The following is a 25,831-nucleotide window of genomic DNA, read 5'->3' as shown; positions in this document are numbered from 1 at the left end:
GAGGTTTAGCAGAGGACAGTTGATACTTGGGGCATTTCCTGATGTGATCTGTCCACCTGACCAGTAGGCTATGTCTCTTGATAGGCACGGATGCTTTTTTTTGTGTGCTGGGCTGCCACATCTACAAGCTACTACTTGCAAAGTGCTTTTCCTGCCATAGAGAATCCAAAACACCATGCTCACTGCCAATAGTACCGGTCACCAGTACCGTGCTTTAGCAAAGGTTTCTTTTTTGGAGTCATCTGCTACTTTCTTAACTGCTACAACTGGTGGTGTTTGAGCTTCCTAACTCTTGAGAGGAAAGGACAGCTTATTATTGAACTTGTGGTGTTTACTGATTTAAAAAATCTATTTACTCTTTGTCAGTCAGTGTGCAGTGGCCTGATGGAGAGCATCTAAATCTGATGGGTTTGGAACCTGGTGTGATGCCAGGTAGTTGTTGTAAACTGGCTCCTAATATGTAGGGGACTGTGAATTTAAACTTCCTTACAGTTACTTGCTTTCTTCCTTTTGCAAGTGAAATGAAAAGTAGTGAGCAAAACAGAAATACAGTAAATAGCAGTGTCTCAAAGATTAGTTTGGAAACTCAAGAAACAGTTAAATGTTGGTTAGATAGAGTGAGAAGGAGAGGGGCTTGAGCTGTGTCTGCCTTCATGAGCACATAAGGCAAGATACGGCTCCATGCCGGTTTTTTTTCAGGCCACTCTCTCCAAAGACAGTCTCCAGGTAGCAGATGGGATGGTTGTGCTTCTTCCACCCAGTGCCCAGTCCTACGGGGATGCTGGGAAGCCAAGTGTGCACCACACTGAAATTGCAGCTCATCTAACTTATCCATAGAGAGCAGAAAAAGTGATGGAAAAATGAAAAAGACTTATTCAGTGCTAGCATTGCTCAAAATCAGTATTTTCTGTTATGAACAAAGGCATAAGAACAGTGCAGGTGGGAATGGTATAATGGACAAGCTCTCCAAAGCTATTCTATTTGAGACCTTGGTAACTCTAGTTGGTTGGCACAAATAGATCAGCTAGTCAGAATTACAGTATCTAACCATTAGAAAACTTTGAAAGACACAATAAGCAAACAGGGTCTTTGAAAACTATGATCAATATGAGCTGCATAAGGGGAAAAGTATTTGGATTTATAGTAGTATTGCTATATTTTGAGGGAATGAAAAGGTCTGTGCCGTTTCTCTGAGAAAGCCAAGAGTGCTCCCCTAGTAAGCAGTGGAAATGGTTATCACTGTAAGAGTGAGTACAGATCTGTGGAACACAGCCTGATCTAATGCCTAGAACTGCCTAGGGATCAGGACACCTGAGTTCATCCCCCTGGGTCCCCTGCTGCCTTGCTGCCTGACCTTGGCCAGCTCACTTCTCCCTGCCTCACTTTCACCAACAACAAGCAGGAAACAAATCCTTAATTTCCTTTGAGATTTGTTCATGAGAAGGACAATGAAAGCAGGGAAGTGTTATCTGAGGTTGAAATGCCACACACCTAGTGAATGCTCAACCCTCCCCCCCCCCTTGTATTATTTAATTTAAATGCAGTTAGCTTATATCAGGGTTTTTCCCATGTTTTCTTTAGAGGTGTAAGATAATGAGAACTTTTTTTTTCTCCTGAAATACAACATTTTATAACACACAGCGCCTTGCTTGAAATGTTGTGTAAAGAATAGTCTTGTTTATGAGGACAGTACAACATGTTAGATCACCTTTCATTGAACCACATGCTTTATAATTAATGTACAAAATTATGTCCTCTCTTTTTTTCAAGTGGAGCTTGAATAGCAGCATCCTTTGCTGTGGTCTAATTATAGAATATCCTTATGTTAGTAATAACTTTATTTATGAATATACTTTACACGCCCCTCATAAATTATCCTTGAGCTGCTGCAGCAGTGAGCTGGGGAAGAAAAGTTGCTTTAAGCAAAAGCTGAAGATGACCCTGATCGGAGACATGAGCTATTTTCACAGTGTGGGTTTGCAACTGACTTGTTTGTGTGTTGTTGGTAGGATAAAGAGGTGGGATAAAGCTCTCAATGTTTCCTTCCCTTACCTTCCCTAGAGAGAGGGAGAATTGCCCAACTGAGACAGTATCATTTAATAGCCTGTCTTGCTGGACTGGTGTGAGGAGTCATTCATTACTGCTTTCACAGTGCTCAGGAAACAGACGGATTAAAACCTTTTATTTCCTACAGCCATGGCAGGGCAGCACTGAGGCTGATACGTCTCAGAAGATTGTAGTGCCTTTCTCGTTTGCATTTCCAGCTCTGTCACCATGTTGCTGAGATACATCAGTCATGGCCTTTTCTAAATTCAGCAATTTAGAAGGCAGCTGTAACCTTATTCATTAAAAAGGAAAGAAATAAAAAGCAAAACCAGTCACTCTTCTTTGAAAAACTTCTATGTAGTTTTGTTTTCAAATTTGATCTGTCAAAATTGCTTCCCTCTAGTGGTTTTCAAACTGTATTTCTAAACATGAGAAAGTTGGTGCAATGCAGGAGTTTCTGAAGCTTAAAGAATCCCATTTCTTTGAGAAAGTTCTGTACTTAATAAAATGCAATTTCTTTGGGGGGTAATTAACTTACAAAGTGCTAGGGACTTTCCAGCCATCGGAAACCGTATCCTAAAGCTCAGTTTAGCACAGACAGCTGCAGAACAAGCCTTAGCTTCTTAGCTAGCTATCCCAAACATTGTCTAGAGAGCTGCCATTCCTGCCTGGTTGACTGCAAGGCCACTGCTGCAGAGAGCGTACCAATCATGCTGAAATGTGTAAAATTAGCATTTAAGCCAAAATAATGACATAACCTTCTGTGCAGTGTATAATCCTAATAAGATTAAGCTTTAGCAAAGAAAAACATAAAAGATATAACCTAATAAAATCTTAATCTATTCTGAATAAACTGTATTATACATGTTTGCTGAATGGATTATATAAGTTTAATGAAATTACACTATCTTATAAGCAGGATACAATAAGTAGTAATGGCAGCTTTTCTATACACAATGCAAGAGAGTAAGGAAGAAGATGGGGATTATTAGAAAATTAGTTTAGTGAAAACAATTTAAAATCAAAAAGATAAAGATAAAAATAGAATAATAATTTCTTAAATACTGCAACAATGAGCTTAGTGCCTCTTTGAGTGTATTAGCTAAGATCAGAGTAAAGTATCCGGACATCTATAACTCAAAAGTATCCAGAAAATACCTGTAGTTTTTAGAGGGAAAAGGAAGACTGGATTGACATGGTGTTGGAGAGGAATGACACAGCTAAAAAGAATGTGAAAGATTTTAGAAAATTTAACACTTTCTCAACATCCGGTCAAATTCTTGTACATATTGCTTTATGCTATATATTCTGTATTTGTCCATTCCATCTCTTCATCCAATACGTGGTAGTGGATTCCATGCTGTTAGCACTTCTGAGCCAGATGGCATACACTCTGTCATGCTGAGATCATATTGGAAATGTGATCTATGCAACACAGCGGAGATATAGTAGCACTTTAAAATGAATTTCTCAATTGTTGTCAATTACAGCAGGTTTTTTGTTGGGGGGTATTTTACTCATGTAAAAAGAATAACTAAATACGCTTTTTTGCCTTTAAAAATAAAAGCATTTCCAAATATTTTTGATAATTCCCCAAATTTCAGCTTAGGTTGTTGTAGTAAGGAATAATATATTTATCTTTATAGAAGTACTAAAAATATTAAGAAAACTGCTTTTAAAACTGTGTTAGCACAACCACATTACCTCTTCAAGAACTGTGCTGCATGTTTTTGAAAACCATTACGAGACAGTCAAGAATCCTGTTAAGACAGAACGGTCTGAGACTTAACCTTTCCAGTAAGTGTAATGCAGTAAGGGGTTTTCCTGGGTTAAGTAGAGGGAAGATGCGGAGAGAAAGGAAGAGGTGCAAGCAGTATGCTTCTATTATTTATCAGATTTTTTTATTTCATGTGCTGAAAATTGTGAATTGTAATAGATGCTGAAAGGCAGTGCTATAAAAATTGCATTTTAGGGGCCCACATCTGTTTTGGTTTTCTGGTTTCTTACAAGTTGCTTAGTTTGCACAAAAAGTCGCTTTTCTGTCTGTCCACTTAAAGACACATATTGTGTTCCAACAGGCAGAATTTTAAAATGCGTTTCTCTTCTTGGAAACAGAAGGTCTTATTAGCTTACACAGCTTTGTCCCCTTTCCACAGCTCCATAGTAAGCGCTTAAGGACTTGGGCTTAAACAATGTAATACCTATAAAAACTAGACCCAAGAGTCAAACGGGTTTCATCTCCATGCATCGTAATTCCATAGTAGACTTTATTCTTTTGTGTATCTATAAAATCTCATTGGTTTAAACCATCCTTGGTTACATGTGGACAATGCTGGTGGGTTTCAAAGAACAAGACTACAGGAGGTTATGTAGAAAGTAAAGGATGATACTTAAAGGAGTCCCTGAACTTACATCATGTGGTAAGGGATTAGGCATGTTTTATAAGCTGATTCATGTCATATGACTAAATCATGAAAATGAAGTTAAATTTCCTAGTAAGGACTGGTCTTCATGTGCAACATCCTGGTTAGAGGAGCCATCCCCCCACTGAAGGTTGTAAAGGGAGACATGAGTCATTGTTTTGGATGAGGACAGTGCTAGATATTTATAAGGCTGTCCATCTATGCACTTACTGAATTTCTAGTGGCTCTTCTGATAGAAATAAGTGTCATGTTTTACTAGTAGAGTTTAAGTTATGATTTGTGTAAGTGAAAGAGAAAGGAGGAATAGGAGAAATAGGTATTTCAAGATTCCTAACCAACAAACAACTCAAAGTAAAATAGATGGCATTTGCATTAAGTATTCCTTTAGCTTATTCTGATTTTGTTCCCTTGTTCCTTACTTTTCTCCTGTATGTTGTGTATTTATTTGGTTTCTCAGGCTACTGGCTTTTGATGGGCAGGGACTGTGTTCCTTTTCTGTGTTGAAGTGGCCTATGATGTTGTTGAAACCTGCTTCAACAAACAAAACAAAGTAAAATGGCCATGGCACTGCAGCCAGTGCGGAAGAAGATGTGATACGAGGTCTGACTGCATGCCCCAACTTAAGGTCAGTCAATGAATCTCCTGGGGTGATGCTGCTCTTTTAGCTCTGGCCTTTAAAATACAAAGTCTTCTTCCCAATTCCTTGCACAGAAGTAATGATTCTGAGTAGCACACTGTACTTTTTCACAGTGTTTGCACTTCAACTTTAATTAATTGTAGATTCAGTGATTAGACATATTACAGTGGCTTGTATTTTAGTACTTAAAATTTCTTTCTGTCTCTCTTCCATTTGTCTGTAGGCACAAAGATTTGCCTTTTCCTTATCTGAAGTCAGTAGCTTCTCTGATACAAAGATTTAGCACTTGATTACATGTTGTCCAGCTTCTGCTTCCTATTATAACTATAAAAGATACAGCAAGGGGAAGAGAAGCAACAAGAATAAAAGCATTGTGCCTGTGAGTAATGCTGGAATGGTGATGGACTAGAAGAATCAGTAGCTTCATGCAGTTGAGAGCAGTAACAGATTTAATAAACAGCTACAGTCCATGGCTTCGTTCTGTAAACACAGTGCATTTTCTATCAAAAATACCTTGTTATTCTTGACTTAACCTACACTTGCTGTGTATGTTGCAACTACAGGTAACTGAGCTGTTGTTACAGGATGCAGGCTGTCCACACATGCCTGCATACAGCCTGAAACACTACAGCCCTAAGCACGCATGGTCCCAAAACAGAGTCCAATCAGTCACGTTTACAGTGGGCAAAGAGATAAAAATCTGACTTTAATTATTCCAGAGTTTCTTAAAATACAGTCATCTTAATTGCTGAAGCATAGTACATTTGTACGTCAAATAATAATGTCTAGAGGCTGGAGGAATGAAAGCTAAAGTGACACAAGGTGACAAGGAGTAGTAGCCGATACTCTGAGTTTACAAATCATATTCCTGTTGTTTGAAAATCAGACCATGTTCTGTATATGGCAGATTGTAAAATCTGAAATACATGAGAAATGACAGCTTTCAGCAATTTGATTTTGCATGCTTGTAGAGCTAAACTTTCATTTTCCTGTGGAAAGCCATGGATTGCCTTAAGTGTGAGTGTTGCTTTGATGAGTCAGGTTACGTCTGCCCCCACCCATGGGCTGGTGGCCTGTCCCCAGGGAGATGCCCGATGCCTGGGGCTGGGGCTGCCCCAGTGCCCCTGGCTGCCCTGCTCCTGGCTGGGGGTGGGATGTGCCCTGGCTGCCCCCCCTGCTGCTCCCAGCCCCCAGGAATCAGCCAGGCCTCCCTGACACCCTAGTGTGAATTAGTCTTCCTATAATAACAGGTTATATTTGCAGACTCTTAAGTCTCTTTCTTAAATGCAGTCTTACCTTGAAACAGTGGAAGCTTACCTGGTAAGTGAGGTACAGGTACCTAATACATGTGCACGTGCACATGCTCATGCACTTCATGCGCAAACATGGCATTTTGGAATGTGTAAAAGTTACTTAATTTTCCATGCTCTTTTGTTATTTCTTGCTGATTTTGTGAGTGTTACTCCCATGTTTTATTCTGGCAGTGCTGTCTACTTGCCAGCCTACTCAGATGCCTTATTTCATAGCGGGGTACATGAAATAATTATTAAGTGCTGTTAACCTCAAAAATAACTTGAGGACAGTGAATTCTCCATTTTCAAAGGTAGGTAGCGGAAAAAATACCCATGAATAATAGTAGTGCTTGCACAGACTTTTCTAGTTGTTCTGCCTTGAGCTCTAAGGAATGGTCCTGATTACAAGAGTGAGCTTGAAAAAGGATGAGTCCATGGGCAATGAAATCCTAGATTCAGTGAATTTAATGGGAGTTTTTCTGCCTTGGTAAGAGTAGTGACAGAATTTCCATTGACCTCAGTTGTGCAGAGATTTTGTCTGCACTGTGGAGCCCCATGGCATGCAGGAGAAGGGAATCTCCATGCCCTGAAGAAAGGTTTACGAGGAAAAACATTTTCTACCTGACTCTAAGAAGTCAAATTAGGGGGAGTACAAGGAGGTCATTAGCTGCTATCCTTCAGTGAGCACCTGGTGGAAAAACTGTCCTACTGAAGCAAGTCTTTATTTTCTTGTAGGAGACAGACATGTACAATTAGTTTACTTTATTCTAATCATTCATAAGGAACAATCTTTTCTGATATAGAATCTGAATAGATCTCACTGTTTGAGAAGGTTTCTGGGCTGCTTGGTTTCATCTTCTGTTCATAGCTGTTTTCTCCTGCAGCAACTTAACAAGTATTTTCTCTGCTCAGAGTTTTGTATTATTAAAATACCTTTAGATGGCCATTTCCGTTACTTATCATTACATAATCACAGCTTAAGGGTACTGTAGTAACTATAGTAGCAGTGGCCCCTCTAGGCTTCAAAGGAGAAAATGGGTTCAGCAGTAAGTTAGTATTTTATACCTGTTTTAATTATTTTCTCGTTTTTGCATACTCTGCTTACAAGTTTCTGCCTCTATCACTGTTACACGGTGTAAGGAAGGTATGGTTGGTTTCTGTCAAATTTGTATTTGTCATTTTCTAAATCATCATTTTTCTTCAAACTCAAGTTAGAGGCAAAATTGGAAGATACTTCCTCTGAGGTGCTGTTACTGCTTACATTTCCAAGGAAAAAAAAAGTCAACTGTTTGTTTACCATCTCGGGGATGTTTCATGTATAGATTCACCACCTGCAGATTTTTAAAAGAAGGTACTTGTTTTGAAAACGTGATCCTAAATCTAAGGTAACATGAGGGCACATTGGAAAATATTGTTTAGAGGGAGTTTCTACTCCCTTGCTGTGAACTTTTCACATCTGCTAGGCAGCATTCACACTGAGGAGCATGGACTTTAAAACTGTGGTTCATACCGTAAACCACCAGTAGCTGCATGCTACACTTCTCTTATGCCAGACCCACAAAGGACATAAATCATTACTGACTATGGCTGTTCAGTTTATGCTGCTGAGACTTGTGCAGCTCTGGAGGTCCTCGGTCTAATCCTAAATGTTGACAGGTGTCAGAAGAGTTTTCTTGCACATTCTAGAAAGGAAAAGAAGTATTAGAGCAAATGTACATAAATAATTGGTATGAATAAGCTGGAACTGTTCCTCCCTGAACACTATACGATTTTTTCATTGGCTCTGAATGTTCTCAATAAATATGTAATTTTCTCTTTCCTATATGGATTTTTATTAGTTGATCTTTTTGTGGAATGGTTTGCTTCATACCTACTGTCTGAAATCTTTGGGTATTTTCTTTCCCTTTAGGAGTTTTCAGTTATTCCCGATGATATCATTGTATTTTCCCTTGAAGCGGTGTGTTCATAAAAGGATAACAGGGAGAGAAGCTGTTCGGTTTGTTATTGATTAGTGGATGTACAATCTCAATTCCCTTGGAAAGTGGGCGTGTGATTGTTTGAGTCTGTGTTTCTTTGGAGAGAGACCATTTCAGGGAATTGTAGTTAGAGCTGCAAACAATCCATTAGTCACTTGTCCAAGCCCTGCCAGGGTAATACTGTTCCCTGCAGTACATTATTGAGTGTTTTGTCCAATATCGGTTTGAGTGACTCAAGCCATGAGGCTTCCACCACTTCCTCTGAGAAACTATTTCATGGTCTGACAGAGCTCACTGTTAGGAAATATTTCCTGGTACTCAGCCTAAACTTTTTAACACCCAGATCTCATCACTGTTAGGTATACTTTTTTTGCCAGTCCTGTCTTACATCTTTTTCCTTCTTTGGCATTCACACTCTTGAGTGAATAGTAGATGGTATCATATCTCCTCTTAAGTCAAGCAAATGCATAATTAGTTCTTCTAGTCCTTCTCTCCAAATAGGCCATCTGTTTGGTGGAAAACAGGGCCGAGTATGGGAAGATTTTTTTCTAGTAAGTGCTTGTTTCAAACAAATAATATGAAAAAGTGCATTAGGAGTTCATGTGATTATGTAGCTCCAAGGAGCCCCAACTTTTATGTTAAATGTTTTTCAGAAATTAATGTAGAAGATGGTAAGTTTTCCAGGCAGTCTTTTGAAGTAGTAGTACCTTTTTTTAGCACAATATACAGCTCTAGCACTAGTAGTCTGTCACATTTCATGGCTTCAGGGAATGTTTTGTAATGTTGCTTCATCTATTTATCAAGCAAATTATATGTAGCTAGAGCCTGGAGAGGGGAGAGCAATGGCAGCAGAATTGGAGCCAGATCCAGGGGCCATTTGAATGTCTGTCATTCACAGCTTTACAGCCAGAATTTACAAGCATTTGGGTCATATAAGGATTGTTGAGGAAGGGAATGTACTTTAATTCATCCAACCAATTTCTTTCTAGTAGCCAACATCTGTTTGGTGTTTCCTTCCTTCCTGCCCTCCTGCCTTCCTCCCTCCCTCCCTCTCTCCTTCTTTCCTTCCTCCCTCCCTTGTCCCCCCTCCCTTCCCTGCCATATTCCACATCAGTGTCCCCTAGCCTAAGGTGGTTTTTACATTACTTACTAGAGTCTAAATTCTGCAAAGATGTATGCACATAATAAACTGTATTTTTCAAAATCTGGGTATGTGCTATTCTTATTTCTTATAGATGGTCTGCTGCTTAGTCAGAGACTCCTAGTCAGAGGAACACTTAGATTTACAAATAAGACTTCTAAACTAGCACTCCATGCTCGTTTTGAAAAACATGTAGTATGTATTTTAAGCATATGTTTATGTTTATGCAATTTGGGAGCCAAGCCCGTGTTTTGTTATTTTTTTACCTGAGATTACCTGATGCGTGTGGGTTTGTGACCTGGGCTTCCAGCTCAGGGAGTAAACAAGCTGCGTGTACTTCCTCTGAACTGTACCAGAAAGGATGCGCAGATCCTCAGGCAAGAGCATTCCTGAGCTAACTTATTACAATTTTATGAAGCTAATTGAGGAAGAAAAATGCAGTGATCAGCCTAAGATCAAGTCAAGTTTGAACCAAATCAGTGGGTTCAGGTGATTAAAGTACCAATTTAATATAACAGATAATCTTAAAATATTGCACACAAATAAATGCAAAAAAGGAAAAGGCAGGTAAATGACAGTCTGCCATCACAAAAAGAAAGCTTGAATAACTCCTGCAGCTTGCTTGTTCTGTTGTTTGCTAACTGAGATGAAGTAGTGATAGATTTGCCGAAGCCCAGGCCGTGTGCTGCATCTCTCAGAAGCCTCAGGCATCTTCTTCACCTCTGGGTGGAGTGTCTGGGGCGGGCAGGGTCTCCGAGGGAGACCTCCTGGCGCAAGGGAAAAAAACACTCATCTTTTTTCTTTCCTTTCTTTTTACAGGGAGCGTTCCTCACTTTTTCTGCCTCAGAGGTGAATGCTAGGGCTTTGGGGCCGAGTTGTATGGAGTGAAGCAGGAAGGGGTGGCTGCAGTTCAGTCCCCGGTGGGTGGCACATGTCTGAGGTGAGGGTGAGAAGTCCCATCTCTGGAACGGTCCTTGCCCTTGCATTGATTCCCCCCATACATGAGGAGCAAGGTGCATGCAGGGCTTTCAGTCTAGAAGCACAAGTGGCTTTTATGTGAACAAACTCTACCCATATTTAAGGCACTGATGTTTTCCACTCCCCATGTCAATTCTGTGGCAATATTCCTCACACACGCCTGTGTCCTACTTGCTGTCTGCCAACGGTCTGATCTTCTCTGTGTTCAAGAGTGCATTCCCCTTCCGTGCAGGTGATCCAGGCTGTCTTCTTTGGGATCTGTGTCTTGACCGACCTGTCCAGTCTTCTCACTAAAGGAAATGACAGTCAAGAGCAAGAGAGGCAGCTGAAAAAACTCATTTCCCTCCGTGACTGGGTGATGGCTGTTCTAGCTTTCCCTGTTGGAGTGGTAAGTATGGTGTTAATCTGCACATGTCTTTACAAACCGAGTGAGCGGTGTTATTTACTGATTGTTTTCTGGCTGAAAGGCTTTCCCACCTCTACACAAAAGACTATGCAGAAAGGGAAGAATGGTAGAGATGATTTTACTGCTGTCTTGTTTTTCACAGGTGTAAGGGAACACTGGTGTTGCTGAAATTTTTTTTGGTTCATTAAAAAAAATGTACTTTACAATAGGAACCTAATTGTACAAGTCATTTAAAATGTGAATTGTACCAGCAGCATCTTGAGAGTCAATTTGGACTTTTTCTGCACTGTGTGTCATAGTCAGGAGTAGTGAAAGTGCTGACTGTGGCATGTTTCACACCGTAACAACCTGACTGGAGTTCGGGCTGTAAGCCATTTTGTCATGGGCAAGAAGGGAAGTGAAAGTCCAGGTTGCTCCCGGTTAATCTGATGGGGGATTCAGAGTTGACAGAAGAAATGGGGTAGGAAAAAAAGGGGGTTGTCAATAATGTAAAAAAGCACACAGAAGGTATGGAAAAATTTGGTTTTTACATGTCTTTTTTAAGAGAAAACTATTCTTTGGATCAGGTCCTGCTCCACTGGTGCGTTGCACATCGCTTTCAGTGGCAAAAGGTGCTGAGTGTCTTTACGTGTCTCATATCACACACTGAAAGCAGCTGAAAATCCAGAATTTCATGGGTTTTTACATGGAAGTGTGATCTGTGTCAGTCTAGTTCTAAGTTTAGGCTATGTTAAAAAAAAAAAGTGTGAACCTTTCATTAAAGTATTGCTTTTATTGTCATTTGGGATCAACATTTAATTCTAATTTTTTTATTTCAGTGTATAGTAGTTCAAAATAAATTCACTAGAAGCAAAATTTTTTTCACAGTAGGACTACTAGAAAACTGTATGAGGTCTCTCAAGTTGTAGTGGCTCATAAAAGCTGATCACTTACTGTCAATTAACAGCAGTTAACACAACATATTTATAATTTGTTATATTCAGAGGTGCTTCATTAAAATGTGATTTCGCCATATATGTGGGATTTCACAATATGTGAAGAAGTACAGAAAGGTTTTGCACAGATAGAAAATGCAAAGCTTATGTGAAACTGTGCAGGTATTTCTTTCATAAAAACCCAGCTGGTAGCCTTCCCTTACTGTACTTGCTGGCCTCCCTCTTGGGAGCTGCCATAATTCATGTTGGGGTAACAGACTGCAATTCTCCAGCCATGGTAGAAGAAACTGGATCAACTAATACAGTTTTTAAAAAATCTGTGCATAAACAGGCTTGCAAATATGTGTTTTATGGGTGCAGAGATTTATATGTCACTGTATTTTGAGGGAGATTGGGAATTAGAAGTAGTTGTAATTGTGATTGTCAACAAATACTTTTCCTACTGTGTTGATAGGAGAAGTGAAGAAGGAGAACATCATCACATTTGTCTTCATTTAAAGTTTTTAAGTGCCTTTTTCAATCTAGAAGTGTAAGCCTTTACATGCATCAAAGCACACCCTCTTTGGCTCTCTCACGCCACTCAGGGTTCAGGGATTCTCTCCTGCCACTGTTGTAGCTCCATATTGTTGTCTGTGTGCTCCTCCACCCCTGCAGTGTTCCTGACCTTGAAACTTTTCAAGGTCTTGTAGAATTTCAGCTTTGCTTTGTCTTGGCAATTCTGCGCTTTTCTTTCAGGTGTTGTTTCTCTTTGCCACTGGTAAGCAAGGAGCCCCAGCTAGCCATTGCCTGCACTAGAAGTGCTGTTGCAACATTTACAAGTTAGCAGTTCTGAGAGGCTTGTTGCATACCTGGAGCTAGCTACTTTCCCAAGGGTTTCGTACAGAAACAACTTCTGTCTTAAACAGCAACAACAAAAAAATCCAGAAAATAGTAAGAAATGGCCATGCTCATTGGACAGATGCTCTCCATTTCCAGAGGTGACCTTTTTGTGGTGAGGGGGAGCAATTGATTACCACATCTTATTTCACTTTACTTCCTACAGAGAAAGCCTAAAAAGCTTGTTTTCATTGTTGTTTCTTCTCCTGGCTACTGGGAGACAAACAGCAGCACTTCATAACTTAACACTGGTCTCAGCTCCTTCCTGAAACCTGATCCTCTCCAGCAGCGCCCACTGCACCACAGCTACCACTTGCCAAAGCCTTGGCCAGTGCCTGAGGGACTGCCAGCTACTGGGGGCTCTTCTTCGGTGGGATTACGGGTAGGAAAAGTTCAGGGCCCGAAAGTAACAGATGTCTAACGCTGGCTTTGTTCTCTAAAGAGCTATTTACGTGTAAGAAAATACCCGGTGAAATTTCGGTATGCCGGAGGTGCTTGTTAGAAGGAAGTTATTAAACACTAGAGTGTCTGCACAAAAAAAGTTAAAAGTTCCCTCGTTCCCCATATTCTCTCAACAGCTTCCTCACTCAAAAAAAAAAAAAAAAAAAAGAGAGAGAGAACAGAAGAAGTTCAAATGCAGACTTTCTTTCTTTGAGACTCACCCACCTAGCTCTCCATGGAGCTTCTCAGTGGTTTCCAGCAGCGACACAAGGGAACCTTCACACATAAAAATTGGATGGATGTGAATAAAATCCTTGTTGGGTTTCTAATGTAACAGCAGTGGTCATGCTTAAGTACTTGTCAGTTACCTTAACATCTAAATTATTTTTATTGCTGAGTGTTTTACACAGGGCATGTTTAGGGAATAATGCAAATACTAGGGGAACATTTTAAAGCCCACTAACTGTAGTTTTTCAAGAGCAATTCAACACAATTTTTTCTGTATTTCCTGCATACTGAAGCCCTCGAGATGACTTGTTCTGAAAAACAGATGAGAAAAGGGGTTTCCATTCCCAAGTCAAACAATGATGCGTGAAAAAAAAACCGTAACAAAATAAAGTATTTCATTTTTAGTACTTCCTAAAGAAGTATTACATATAAACCACCTGGGAAGTCTGACCACCAACCTCTTCCCACCTTCCAAAGGAGGGAAAAGAACCAGCCCAAGGGCAAACAATCTCCTTGGGTGGCTTTGCAACAAATCAAATCTTGCAAAATCTTTGCAGCAAATCACATCTCTCCAGTGTTGTGTTATGCATGTATATCTTTGGGGGCTCAGATAAAACTGAATTGCCAACCTACCATTTTGTTTAGGAGCATCAAGAAGTAAACATGAACCTCTTTGAAGGACATAATGACTACTGTTTACCTATTGTTGCTCTTTTTAATACAACTCTTAAGAGAATGAAATCAGAAAGCAGCAGACCAGTTTTCTATACAGTAAAGCCTTATTCCACGAAAAGTCTGTGGGCAACACTTCCTAGCCCTTTTTTAGTTTATTGTAAGCCTGGGGTACTGTTCAAATGCCTAAGAGATCAGGAAGCATCCACTGAAGAAAAATGCTTGCATAGACGTTTTAGAAGTTCATTACCAATTCTCATCTATACTGGCTGCACTTACCTCCCCTTTATCAGTGTAAAGGAGATTTATATTGGGAATAATTTACACTGCTAGAGAAGTGTGAGACATGCTTAGAAGTCAGAGACTACACCAGTGGTTTAGACTATCCCTACTTTTTTCTCTTTCTTTGATATAGACCATGAAGTTGCCAAGTTTCTGTGGTTAATTAGTGTTTTGTGTAAACTGTATGTGGTTTTATCAATATGTTTCTTGTAATTTGTACCAAACAAGAGGAAGAAGAGATAAAACAGGCATTTCTAGTTGTTTAAGGCTGTGTTTAATAGAAATAGGAAGGAGAAAGAAAATTGATATTGTTACATATTAGAAGAGAGATTGCTGCCTAGAAAATCACAAACTGATATTTTATATCATGTAGCTTTAATAGCTCCATTCGGGTCTGAGTCTAAACTGGCTAGAATGATCTCATATTCTTTATATTATACTTTTATGTTTTTACTGTGATACGAATGAGAGAAAGCCAGGCATGCTTTCTTACCTCTTGTTTCTCTGTACTGGTACAGTCAAAAGGAAAGCTGATCACCCTTCTTCTGTAGATCATCAATAATGCTGATCTGGGATCTTATCCCAAGAAAAGATGCATAGGCATTTGCTGCAGTCTCCTACTTACCTCATTATTTGACCAGACTACAAAATACTTTTACTTCCATAACTACTTGACCATGCCAAAATCTCTCTATTCTAGATTTTGCCTTCCTCTGTGGTGACGTGGTGGCTGTTAACGGGAACCTGAGTGAGCAGTGGTGCAGTTGCCTCCTGAACTCTGTTCTCCGAGGGGAGTCTTCCCTGATTTTCAGTTCCCACTCCTTGTGATTTCCTTCATTGTCCTTTTTCAAATTCATTCAGTGTAATGCTATGCTAGGACTAGATCCCACCTAAAGCCAGTACCATGCCAATTTGTGCTTACTGTGGTCTGCCTTTAGTAACACTTTGCTTCTATATGTAATGCCTTTAACCCTCAAAGAGGCTCACAATGTATTTATACTCGCAGTTAACCACAAATGTCTTGGGAGATAGCCAGAAATCTTACCTTTAACTGTACTTAGAAGAAATTTTGTCAAAGGTTTTTTTTTTCTTTGTCATGAGGCCTTCCAGGAAATGAGTGAACTGAACTGTGCAGCCCAGCCAAAAACAAAAACACATACTGCAGGAAAATAAAGTTCCACTGGGTTTATTCTTCGTTTGCATAACATTTCTTGGTTGGGCTCATGTAAAATAGCAAATTATGCAATTCTTTTCACTGGCTTTCCTCTCATAGTTTCTTTTTGCTTCCATTTGTGGTGTTTTGATAAAGCCACTTGTTTTCCCTTTTGAATCACCAACTGTTTCCCAACTTGTCCTTTAAAATTTTTCCCTTGGCAGTGCCACATGCTCTTCTCATGTCCTCTGAAGCTTTAGAGACAGAGGACAAAAACTCAAGGAATATGTCCTTAAGTGGGAAAACAGAGTTTAGTTTTCAGCCTTATTTTTTTCCTGCTGCTATTTGTTTAGCAATACTTTAGATGCCTGTGACAAGTGAGCTACTCCCTATTTTCAAACAGTTTCCAAGGCCTCTTGCAAATTTGAGGTTCCCTTTGGTCTGTAATGACCCTAGATAGGATAAGTAGCAAATGAGAGACTCTTCTGTTCTTTTATATGTTCCTTAACCTTATGTTTAACCAAGTAATTTCTGTCTTTGGAAAGCTGCCAATCTTAGGAGGCTCCTGTGCAAAGAAGTGTAAAAGCAATTGCTGATGCCTGTTTTCTTCCTTGAATTCCAGGCCTTGAGTTTGTCTAAGGAGGAAGTGGAAGGGTGACATTTGGGCCATTTTGCCTTGGGAACAAAAGAAAATAGAAATATTGGGCTTCCTGAAATATGTCTGCTGCATATGAGCAGCTTGTTCAGACTGGCATGTGAGGGTAGTACCATGACTGTCTCCACAACAGTGATGAATTGTGCCACAAGGAAGGCAGCATGAGCATAAGAGCTGCAATTCTGATTGAGCCTTACATAGGCAGTGTAAAGAAGCAGCTCAGTTGTATCATGGTCTGGCACTGCATGACCATGTGTGATCTTGGCAAAGCCCAGCCCAAATAAAAGTGTGCCAGTACCAAAGTGTAAGCATAGTAGAGGTGATTTAAACTTAACCAGATGAGACCAAACAAATTCAGAAGCAGCCAAGGTAGCTGAGTAGCAGGTCCTCATTATAGTTCTTTTTATCCAAATAGTTCATTTTTAAAGTTCATTTTAGTCCATAGTCCAATAGTTCATTTTAGTTCATAGTGCAATAGTTCATTTTTATAGTTCATTTTATCCAAATGAACTGATTGTAAGGAAAGGTAAGGTGAACCGTTCAGACACTGGAAGGGATCTTCCCCAGGGCATTGCGTTAGTCTCATGTCGGGTCATCCTCCGGGATAGGTTAGTTCTGTAACACCTTGTGTTTTGTGCACTTCCTTTACCTTATGTCTGCCTTGTGATAGTGCTTTGCTAAGCAGCATTTGCCGTCTGTAGCTCCAGATGGTTGCAACCAGCTAGGCTTGATCCCGTTCCATCCATTGGCTGACTTTGGTTAAGGGACAGATGGCATGTCCCCTCTTTTCTTATCTTTACCTCCTTGGCAAAGTCTCTTGTTTTATTCTGCTCCACACAAATATCACAGGTCAAAACGTGGCAGCTTTGTTGTATTCAGTGTAATAAGGTTCAACCTAATCCTGGTTGATTTTTCTTGCTGTAAGACTTCCTTGGAGAAAAGCATTATCATCTTGGTCTTCATGTGCCTGAGAACATGTTTTTATGTCCCAGTTGGTCTTAGCAGGTTCTCAGAGACCCACTGTGATAATACATGACTTCTAGGAAGCCTATAGAGAAGAGGATACTTTGCTTCCATTTTCCCTGCTGTTCAGCTATTCATATCTTGGCACTTACATGTCAGCAGGTGCGTAAAGAGCTAGGCTGTGCCAATGCCAAGACTGGCCCAGAAGAGAGACTTCTTGTGGGGTACTTTACACTTGCAATATTTTTCGGGCTGTCCATCATAACCTATTTTTTTTTCTGGCCTCTGTGTGCTAGTCAAATAGTCCAAGCTTATTCTGAGCAGGCACTGATAGCTATCGTAACAGATGGACAAGTGTGTTGGAAAGCAAGAAACTATGTACTGTATGCACACTGAGGGAACAGTGTACTGGTTCAGGTCATTCACATAACTGGCTGGCCGATGTCTGCATGTCTGTGGTTAGAACAAGGTGCCATTGATAAACTGCAACCTCAATTTTAACTTTCCAAAGTCAGAAGCATATGAAACAACTTACACCTACGCTATCACACACACTAGTAATTTGGTGACCTTGCTGTGCTCACCCCATATTTCTTGCACTTTCTTTTACTGACACCCCAAATTAGCTGTAAGATCATGGGCCACATTGGTTGGATGTAACCGAATACTTCCCTGCTGATCTCAGTGAAAGTTTTACCTGTTGCCTCTCAAACTTTAAACTTGGACTTGTCACTGCTGTGTAGAGATCCCCTGAAAATGGTCATTGAAAAGCTCCTGGCCCAGGTATTGGGGTTTTTTATTGCTGTAGACAATAAGCCTTTTATTACTAGAAAACTGTGACTCAAATTCAATGTAAGAAAGCAATTGTGTTTTAATTAGAAGATTACTTACTTTGTTCTTTTCCCAGGTAAAGGTAAGCTAAAACTATTATTTCTGTAAATTTCTGCCATTTTATATTGTCTTTGCTTTTCAGACATCAGGGTATCTTTAAAGAATTTGTGTACACTTTGGCAAAAATTTAGCGTAGTGCAAACTTTATCTGAGCCATCTGTCCTGTCCTCAGTCTAGAGGAAATAATGGTCTTTCTCTGGGCTCATGGTAAATAGTCTCTGACAAGAACCAAGCCAAATTTCATATTGACAAACAAGCAGGATACTAGACCTGTTCTCTGTGGATCCCAGTCCATGAATTGTGTGCAGAGTAGTTAAAGGGTTAAATATATATTTTTTTTAGCCAATGCTATTTTGATGGCTGACATGAAAAAGTGCAAAGATGAGTTTATAGGCTTCTGTTCGGGGGTGAATGTTTCATATTTATACGTTCTATGAATTCCAAGTGATATTTTACCTCATTTTCCATTTGTTTTCTATCCTGTTAGTGGTGAAACATTATTTATGTGCCACATCTGCTACTAAAGTATAGTACTCAGTTGTAATTTGGCCACAGGTATGTAAGTCAAAAAAATGAGATTTTTTCCAAGCTGAAAGTCAGAAAAAAAAAAAAAAAGAAGAAGAAGAAGAAGAAAAATTAAAACTCTTGTGAATGCAAAGAATAATCCAGATTCACACTGTTGATTAAAGCAGGATTTGGTCAAAGAACAATAATGTCTGTGTCTGTCCATAGATCATTTGCTAACTGCCCCCATTTTGCTATCTAAAATGTGTAGCTAAATGTTCAGAAGCATGTATTTTAAAATGTCTTTTCTTTCTTTTCTCTTAGTTTGTTGTGACGATGTTTTGGAGCATCTATATCTATGACAGGGAACTGGTTTACCCAAAGCTGCTTGATAATTTTATACCAGCATGGCTAAATCATGGAATGGTGAGTAAAGTAATGCAAACTCTTCCTTGCATAAACAAAAGTGTAAGACACTGATTTCCCTGTGCGTGACTCCGCATACACTTAGAGCTAATCCCCTCAGAAGTGATTAAGGAACATTGTTTGCAAGCAAGAATAACATCTTTCCTCCTTGACTCCTTGAGTCATATTTGAATCCCTATTAGGTTGAAACAGTGGACATTTGAACTTGTGTGTCCTGTATCCCAGGCTAGTTGTGGGGATCGGCTGTTTTCTGTGATAAGGTACCTTTCCCAGAGCAATGTCACCCTGGTCATGAGGAAATTTAATCAAAAGAAACTTCCACAAAACATAAGGTCTGACTTTGACAAGTCTTGCTCTAAAATGACAGAAACACTTAATTGAATGATTCTTTACCATTCTACCAAAGTGTAATTTGTGATGAAAACATTTTGGTTAAAATGCTTGTTCAAAAAATCTCACTATGCTATTTAGTCTTGTATGTTTTTAGAGAAAAAATGAAATAATTACTCATTTCTCAAGTACACCAGACTTGTTTAGCAGAACCTGTATCTGCATATTTTTAGTAATGTGGAATTACATGCATCAACACCAAGTTTCAGAATTGCTGCATCAGTAATCATAAAAGTAGTTTCTTGAGAAGAAATCTGACCTTTTCATCCCTCTCTGGTATGTCAAGTCGGACATTCTTTCTCTCAACTATATGTTTAAATGCTAAGGGAAAGATAAGGCCACACTTTGCCATCAGATACTTACTACTGTTTATGCAGCATTTGGAGCTGAAAAGCATCTTGTTTGCTTCTCTAGTTGTGTCTGTGCAAAATGTTTCATTACTACTTTGTTTTCCATATCAAGGCATGGCCAACCATTTGCCACTGCTGCTCATCAGCAGATGACAGCAGAGCTCATCCTTCATGTGTGAGTACTGTGTCTCTAGAGCAGATCAAGATTTGTCCACTACTACTGGCCTTGATAAATTGGTCCTTTGTGGGGTGGGGTAGATGGTACTGCTATTTATTTTTTCTGTAGATTGTGTATTAAAGGAGCAGTATGAGAGTTACTACTGACAAGAGGAGCATCAGCTTCTGCTAGATACTCTACTATTTTACAATGTTTTGAAAGAATCAGCATGATATTATGAGCTGAGGAAAGAGTCTGATGACTCCTGCTGTGTTTGTTCAGACTGTCCTCCCTTGAGTTTTGAGGTTACAAACTGAACATTTGCAAACGCTGCCAAGCCATACATACATCGATTTTTTTCCCCACACCACATCAGTGCGAGCTCTGATGACATTTCTTCCAGGTGGCATTCCACATACTGAAAGTGCCTAACCTGTAACATTTTTCATGAATGTACATTGTGAAGCAGTTGACAACAAGTGGCCCTATGTATTCAGGAAGTCTCCTTTGTGCCATAACTAAAAGACAATTCAAGCTCATGTTGATCTGTAGAAACGTATACTTACTGAAATATTTGAAGAGGGCTTTTTTTTGAGATTTGTGGACAAAATAGAGTTTGCTGAAATGAATTGCGTGCTAGCATCTTAGACATTTTTTTTTCAACTTGAAATATTGTAGAAGGCATTTCTTAAAGTCTTTTGTAAAGGAATTGTTTGCTGTGTCAGTGTGCATTTATCCAAGTGTTCCTTTAGCTCGGTCACAGAGAAAGCTTATGGCTGTTGGGCTTTTCACCACCTCTCAATCTAATCCTTTCTGATGTTTTAGCCATTATTTTATCCTCACCAGCTTTCATACTAATTCATTCTGATGCATTTCCCATCATAATATGAAGGAGTTCTTAAACTACCTTGAGAATACTAGCACCTCCCTTAGCAGTAGTTACAATTTTGACATGGCAGATTTTAGAGAATATGATAGACGTCCCCTTGGTGAAAGGGTAGGGCCTCTGGCAATACAGTTTTAGAGAAGTTGGGATTCCTGGCTATTGTTTTTTACTGAAATAAACATTTATTCCCATCTTTTCCTGCACATTTTGACAGCAGCTGTGCACATTCAGTGATAATTTTTCTGAACGCAATGGTGGCTGTGCTGGAGCCTAACCTTGTACAACAGAACTCACACAAGAGATTCATCACCCTTGGCAGAGTGAAATCTGTCACTGAGAGGTGGGTCCTTTAACTAGTGCAGCATTGCTGATGAATCCCTCTGCTCTGTGAGCTTCCCCCGCAGTGCCTGGTGCAGCACCTAAGGGTCTGAGCTCAAATGCTACTTCACCTGTGAACGCTCTGTCCAGGTTTTTTTCACAGCAGTTTCCCTAAACACATATTTGTCACCAAAAAAGCCACAAAAAGGGGAAAATGTAAAACTATATATTTTCCATAGTAAAAAGATTCCCTACTTTAAATGAAAAGTTGTATTTTCAAAAATTTCTGACAAATGTATTATGACCAGCTGTAACAACTTGCTCAACTGTCAACATCAGCCTGCAAAATCCACATGTAGAAAAGGAATGGAAAGTCATGAAATCTGGCTGTAATAATAGCAATCATATTTCCATTGGTAATATGGACATGTATCAAAATATTTGAGAATATTCATACTCCAGAAGCATTTTCAGGTGACTGTCTTGAAGGCTGTATGAAAAATTTGTTTGAATGTCTGGTCTGATTCAGTGTATTAGCCCAAGCAGAATTAGTTTGGGCAGCAGTGTCTGCTGCTTTGTTAGGTTATAATAATTAGTTCTTATCCTCCTTTTTCTTCTCCCCCTTTCCCACCCCTTCTCTGCAGTTACGGTGTTATCTATAGTTAAAAAAAACTGTTTTCTTGAATACGTGGTAATGTCTTGCTAATACTCAGAGATGTCACTCTTTCATAGCAACACCTTTTCAACATCTAGAAAATTCCTAATTATAAAAATTCCTCTCTAGAAATGGAAAACATAAGGGAAGTGAACTTCAGAGAATTGCAATCGCATTATCAATTCAATCTTAATATTGTTTATAAAGTTTTGTAGAAATGGAGAGGCTCATCATTGTGCACAAAGATAAAAGCCACAAACTATTTACCATAAAATTGCATATAGTGTCAAGAACTGTATTTCTATTATACATACATATATATATATACACACATATACCATAATAGTTAAAAATATAATTCCTGTCTACAGAAAAATATGTGTAGTAAGTGGTGCCTTGTGGTACCAGATGGTACCTCGTACATACAGATTCATGCACCTATGAAAGGCATCGCTAATAGAGTTGTACTGTGCCATAAAACTGATATATTTCATCATCTCAGTCAGTCGATTCATCCATAACCAATGGTATCACTGTGGCTTGAGAAATGACATGGGGAAATCAATGGCAGGGTTGCTGTTGATTCCAGCAGGATAAGGATTTCATTTTTGTTAATTATGTGAAGGAGCACATCTCAGTAGCTGAGGTTAAGCTTCTGTCAGTAGAAATAACTACCTGTCTAGAGAGCTGTTGGAGAATAGGTCTATGTCTCAGCTTTGGTCTATTTCTGAAGTGTCAGGTTCACTTCCTGTATTTATTAGTTTTGCAGATTAATTCCTTTGTGGCTACAATTTTAGTTGCCAAATTACCGAACTCTTCCATCAAAGATGTTATTCATGTTCTTGAGACTGTCCTGCACTCTGGATCCATATCAACCCTTAATTCCACAGGCATGTTTTCCATGGGAAATATTGTTTCCCATTTTCTGATGGCTGTCTGTTGGATCTTTTATCAGTATTAGGAATTTTTAATTAAAGGCTAACCTTTAGTGTTTAAAACTAGTGTGTCATAGTAATAGGATTTTTATCAGCTCATTCGTTGCACCTTTTTGTGTTGGGACTGGACAGAGGATGATGCATGGATAACGTTTATTTCCAGAAGTTGTATTCTCTTTAATACTAGCACAGACTATAAAACTAGAGGTTGCCCCTATTCTAACCAATGCCCACATAAACAGATATGTAGACTGAATTAATTTAAGCTTGAGCATTGCTGATTTTCAGCCAGGTTACATGGCAGGACTGTGTGCAGTATCTGTCCAAGTTAGCATACCATTTTAGCGAGAGTCCTTTGTTTTTCACACACACTGTCCCAAATTCTTTTTAAAAAATGTGAATCATCTTTTGTTTGCGGCAAGGAAAGTAAAATACAGAGATAGAAATTACTTACTGAGGAGCTTAATGGCTTTGGAGGTCAGCAACAAAGAATTGTCTTCATATGAAAACTCTAGAGGATAGGTCAGAGAAGGGGGAAGGGGAATATGCTCTGCCACTGTGGAGTTGGAAAATTGATGATTGTATGGGTTCTGTGCCACTACAATCTATATGAGCTCTTCCAGTTTTGTACTCTATTCTTTTTATGCTGCTTTTGGGAAACAAAGGTGTTCCTAGAAAGACATACCCTCTGTCCTTTTATTCAAGAGAGTGCACAAAAACTGAGACAAATAGCAGATGAAGACAAGTTATGGAGAGGAAGGAGCCTGTCCAAGTGATACCTCTCTACTTATTTCACAGGTTGGCTCTCTTTTTTTATTGCTGGCTGCTCAGCTGAAAAGCTCAGCCCGCTGGGGAGTAGTACAGAGTACCCCCGGCCATCTCCAATTGTTCTTCATGGCAGCCTTGTCATAGGTCCAGTGGCTTTGGCTTGTTTGTTCCTTTGTTTTTCTGGTGGAGAGCTTTTTTCCTTGATGATTGACAAATAGAAAAATAGAAAAGCCATGCAAATATCAAAATTCATAGTAACCTGACATATAAAGATTGGAAGGTCCAAAACTGGTGAGTTTTTTGACAAACACATCTGTCCATCATTAGTTGGGTCAGTTGCTGCACAGTGCTCACTCTGATATACAAACAGTGAGATGCCCTTTCTTTCAGCAAAGTGTTTCCATCTAGCACGTTGCCCTAAAAATCCTTTTCAGAAATTACTCGTTTGAAACAGTGCATTGTACTTCTTGAGGATGCTTTCCTAATACAGCAACATCCCGTGTATGGGCTACTTATGTACAATGTACTGCATCTTGGTAATGCCTCATGCTTATGTCTAGAAGATACTTTCCCTTTTCTGAGATTTGTTTCTAAATCCAATTTAAGGCTTTCAAGGATATTCTAACAGAAGTGCTCTTCTTAATTTATCTATAATATTTTCATATGTTAGCGATGAATAAAATCTTCAGTGCTCCAGGAAGGAGTTCCTGCTTGTTACATAACTTGCAAAGTTTTCTGATAAAAATCAGGGAAAATTTGTAATGTGTTTTCCAACAGAATACCCACTACTAGATGGCTATTATTTAAATATCTATTTGATGGAAAGAATAGCAATTGAAGCTGGTTGCTTTGGACTCAGAATATTTGCAAAACCCATGAAAATAGCGTTGTTGAGTTTGTACACTTCTTGCATGTTCATGCTGTAGTTATGTGGCTCGGTCTGGTTATCTCTCCTCATTATCTGCCAGTTCCACCGCTGGATTGTGAATACAGTAGTTTCAATTATCCCCCTGCTCTGGGGAGAAAAACAGCAGCAGCTTAAAAGACTTTTTTGATTTTCTGTTACTTATGTGAAGGGTTTGGAAATCGGTAGCATGTCAAAACCTGTGATAGCATAGCACCTGAAAATTGAGAGAGGCTGCTAGGTAAAGAAGACCGAATTATCTGAGTGGCATCCTCTGGGAGCATTAGGAAAACCCCTTTACCTAACACAGTAACAGCTCCTCAGTTCTTGTGAAGTAGGAATCTGGTCTTAACCACGTTACGTATCTGCTGGAGGAGACCCATCAGGGTAAGGTGAAGACAGCTTTCTAACTGAACACAAGTGCCAAATGTTTCTGATTATTTGCTATTTCCAGTAATCTAGAGAAAACACACATATAGGCTCCTCCTGGTACAAATAAGCCCAACACATAGTAATGAGGGACCTTTTCTAAAATACCTTTGGGTACTTAGTAACAGCTAAATGTGCAAGTGCTATTTTAGACATGAGCATTGCAAATGAAAAGTCTGAGAACTGAAATCCCCAGATGAGATCTTTTTCTGAAGTTTTGCCACCTTCTGTTGACAAGGTCACGTAACTCGATCTGTTAGTACAGAGGGTGAGACCACGTAGTGTCAACACCAAGTTGCAGGAGTGATTACCAAAGGAGGGGAGAAGGGGAGAGAGTCAGAGACAGCACCAAAAAAGAGATTAGGGAAAGACAGTTGGATGAGAGGAAGAGACAGGCTGGAGGAAAGAGGCGAATCAAAAAGTCAGCCGATGCTTTTCCAACAAAGAAGAGGGAACAAAAAAAAAGAAGAGGAAAAAAACCAAAACAGATGAGGCAAGTGAATAAAAGAGAAGTTACAGAATAATGTAGACAAGCTGGAAGAGACTCAAAATGCAAAAGAGGACCTGGGGGAGGAGAAGGATGAGGAAAGAGGAAGCAAGGAAATAAGTGAGAAAGAGGAAATGAAGAGTATATTTTGTTACCATTCTGGGGGAGAAGAAGGATGAGGAAAGGGGAAGCAAGGAAATAAGGAAGAGTAAGAAAGAGAAAATGAAGAGTATGTTTTCTTACCATATCTTTCCATCACATCCCTGGGAAAACTTCCCTGAGATCTATTAATTAGAGGAGTCGAGAGCAAAGAGATGGCTTATTGTTGCTGCTGTGAGGTGAGGAGAATTGCTTCTGTTGCTGTTGGATGTAGGTTTGCAGGGTAGATGAAGTAATATTTGCAAAGTGACATGCCAGGAGCTTCAGATCCTTGTAAAATGTTTAGGATTAAAACCACCTGCAACCATGCAACAGTACGAGGCCTGTATTTATATAAATTGTATCTGTGTGATATCTGTAGAATGGCATTGGTGTCTTCGCATCTCTGCCTGTATTTTTATCTGACAATGCTGTACATTATCTCGACTGTCTGGTTGACCCTCAAAACTTCAGTCCTGCTGTTGAAAA

At 39.4% G+C, this 25,831-nt stretch overlaps 1 protein-coding gene across 5 annotated transcripts in view; it reads left to right on the top strand.

Moving 5' to 3' along the window:
- AIG1 (androgen induced 1) overlaps positions 1-25,831 on the top strand; it is a 124,100-nt gene that overhangs the window by 25,988 nt on the left and 72,281 nt on the right. Inside the window, exons 2-4 of one of the 5 annotated variants that reach the window (XR_011325408.1) lie at positions 10,726-10,881; positions 18,824-18,925; positions 20,926-21,048. Coding sequence is in view for 3 of the 5 variants with exons in the window: in XM_069787148.1 (XP_069643249.1) it covers positions 10,726-10,881; positions 18,824-18,925 (258 nt within the window). In the remaining 2 variants the exon portion in view is untranslated. Of the gene's footprint in view, positions 1-10,725; positions 10,882-15,033; positions 15,139-18,823; positions 18,926-20,925; positions 21,049-25,831 lie in introns of those variants that run through there. The other 4 variants (XM_069787148.1, XM_069787150.1, XR_011325409.1 and 1 more) reach the window with 4 other exon arrangements.

This window comes from Haliaeetus albicilla, chromosome 7, assembly GCF_947461875.1.
Source record: "Haliaeetus albicilla chromosome 7, bHalAlb1.1, whole genome shotgun sequence".
Classification (NCBI taxonomy): Eukaryota; Metazoa; Chordata; class Aves; order Accipitriformes; family Accipitridae; genus Haliaeetus; species Haliaeetus albicilla.
The sequence above is the reverse complement of the archived record's forward strand: the minus strand, read 5'-3'. Positions and strand labels throughout refer to the sequence as shown.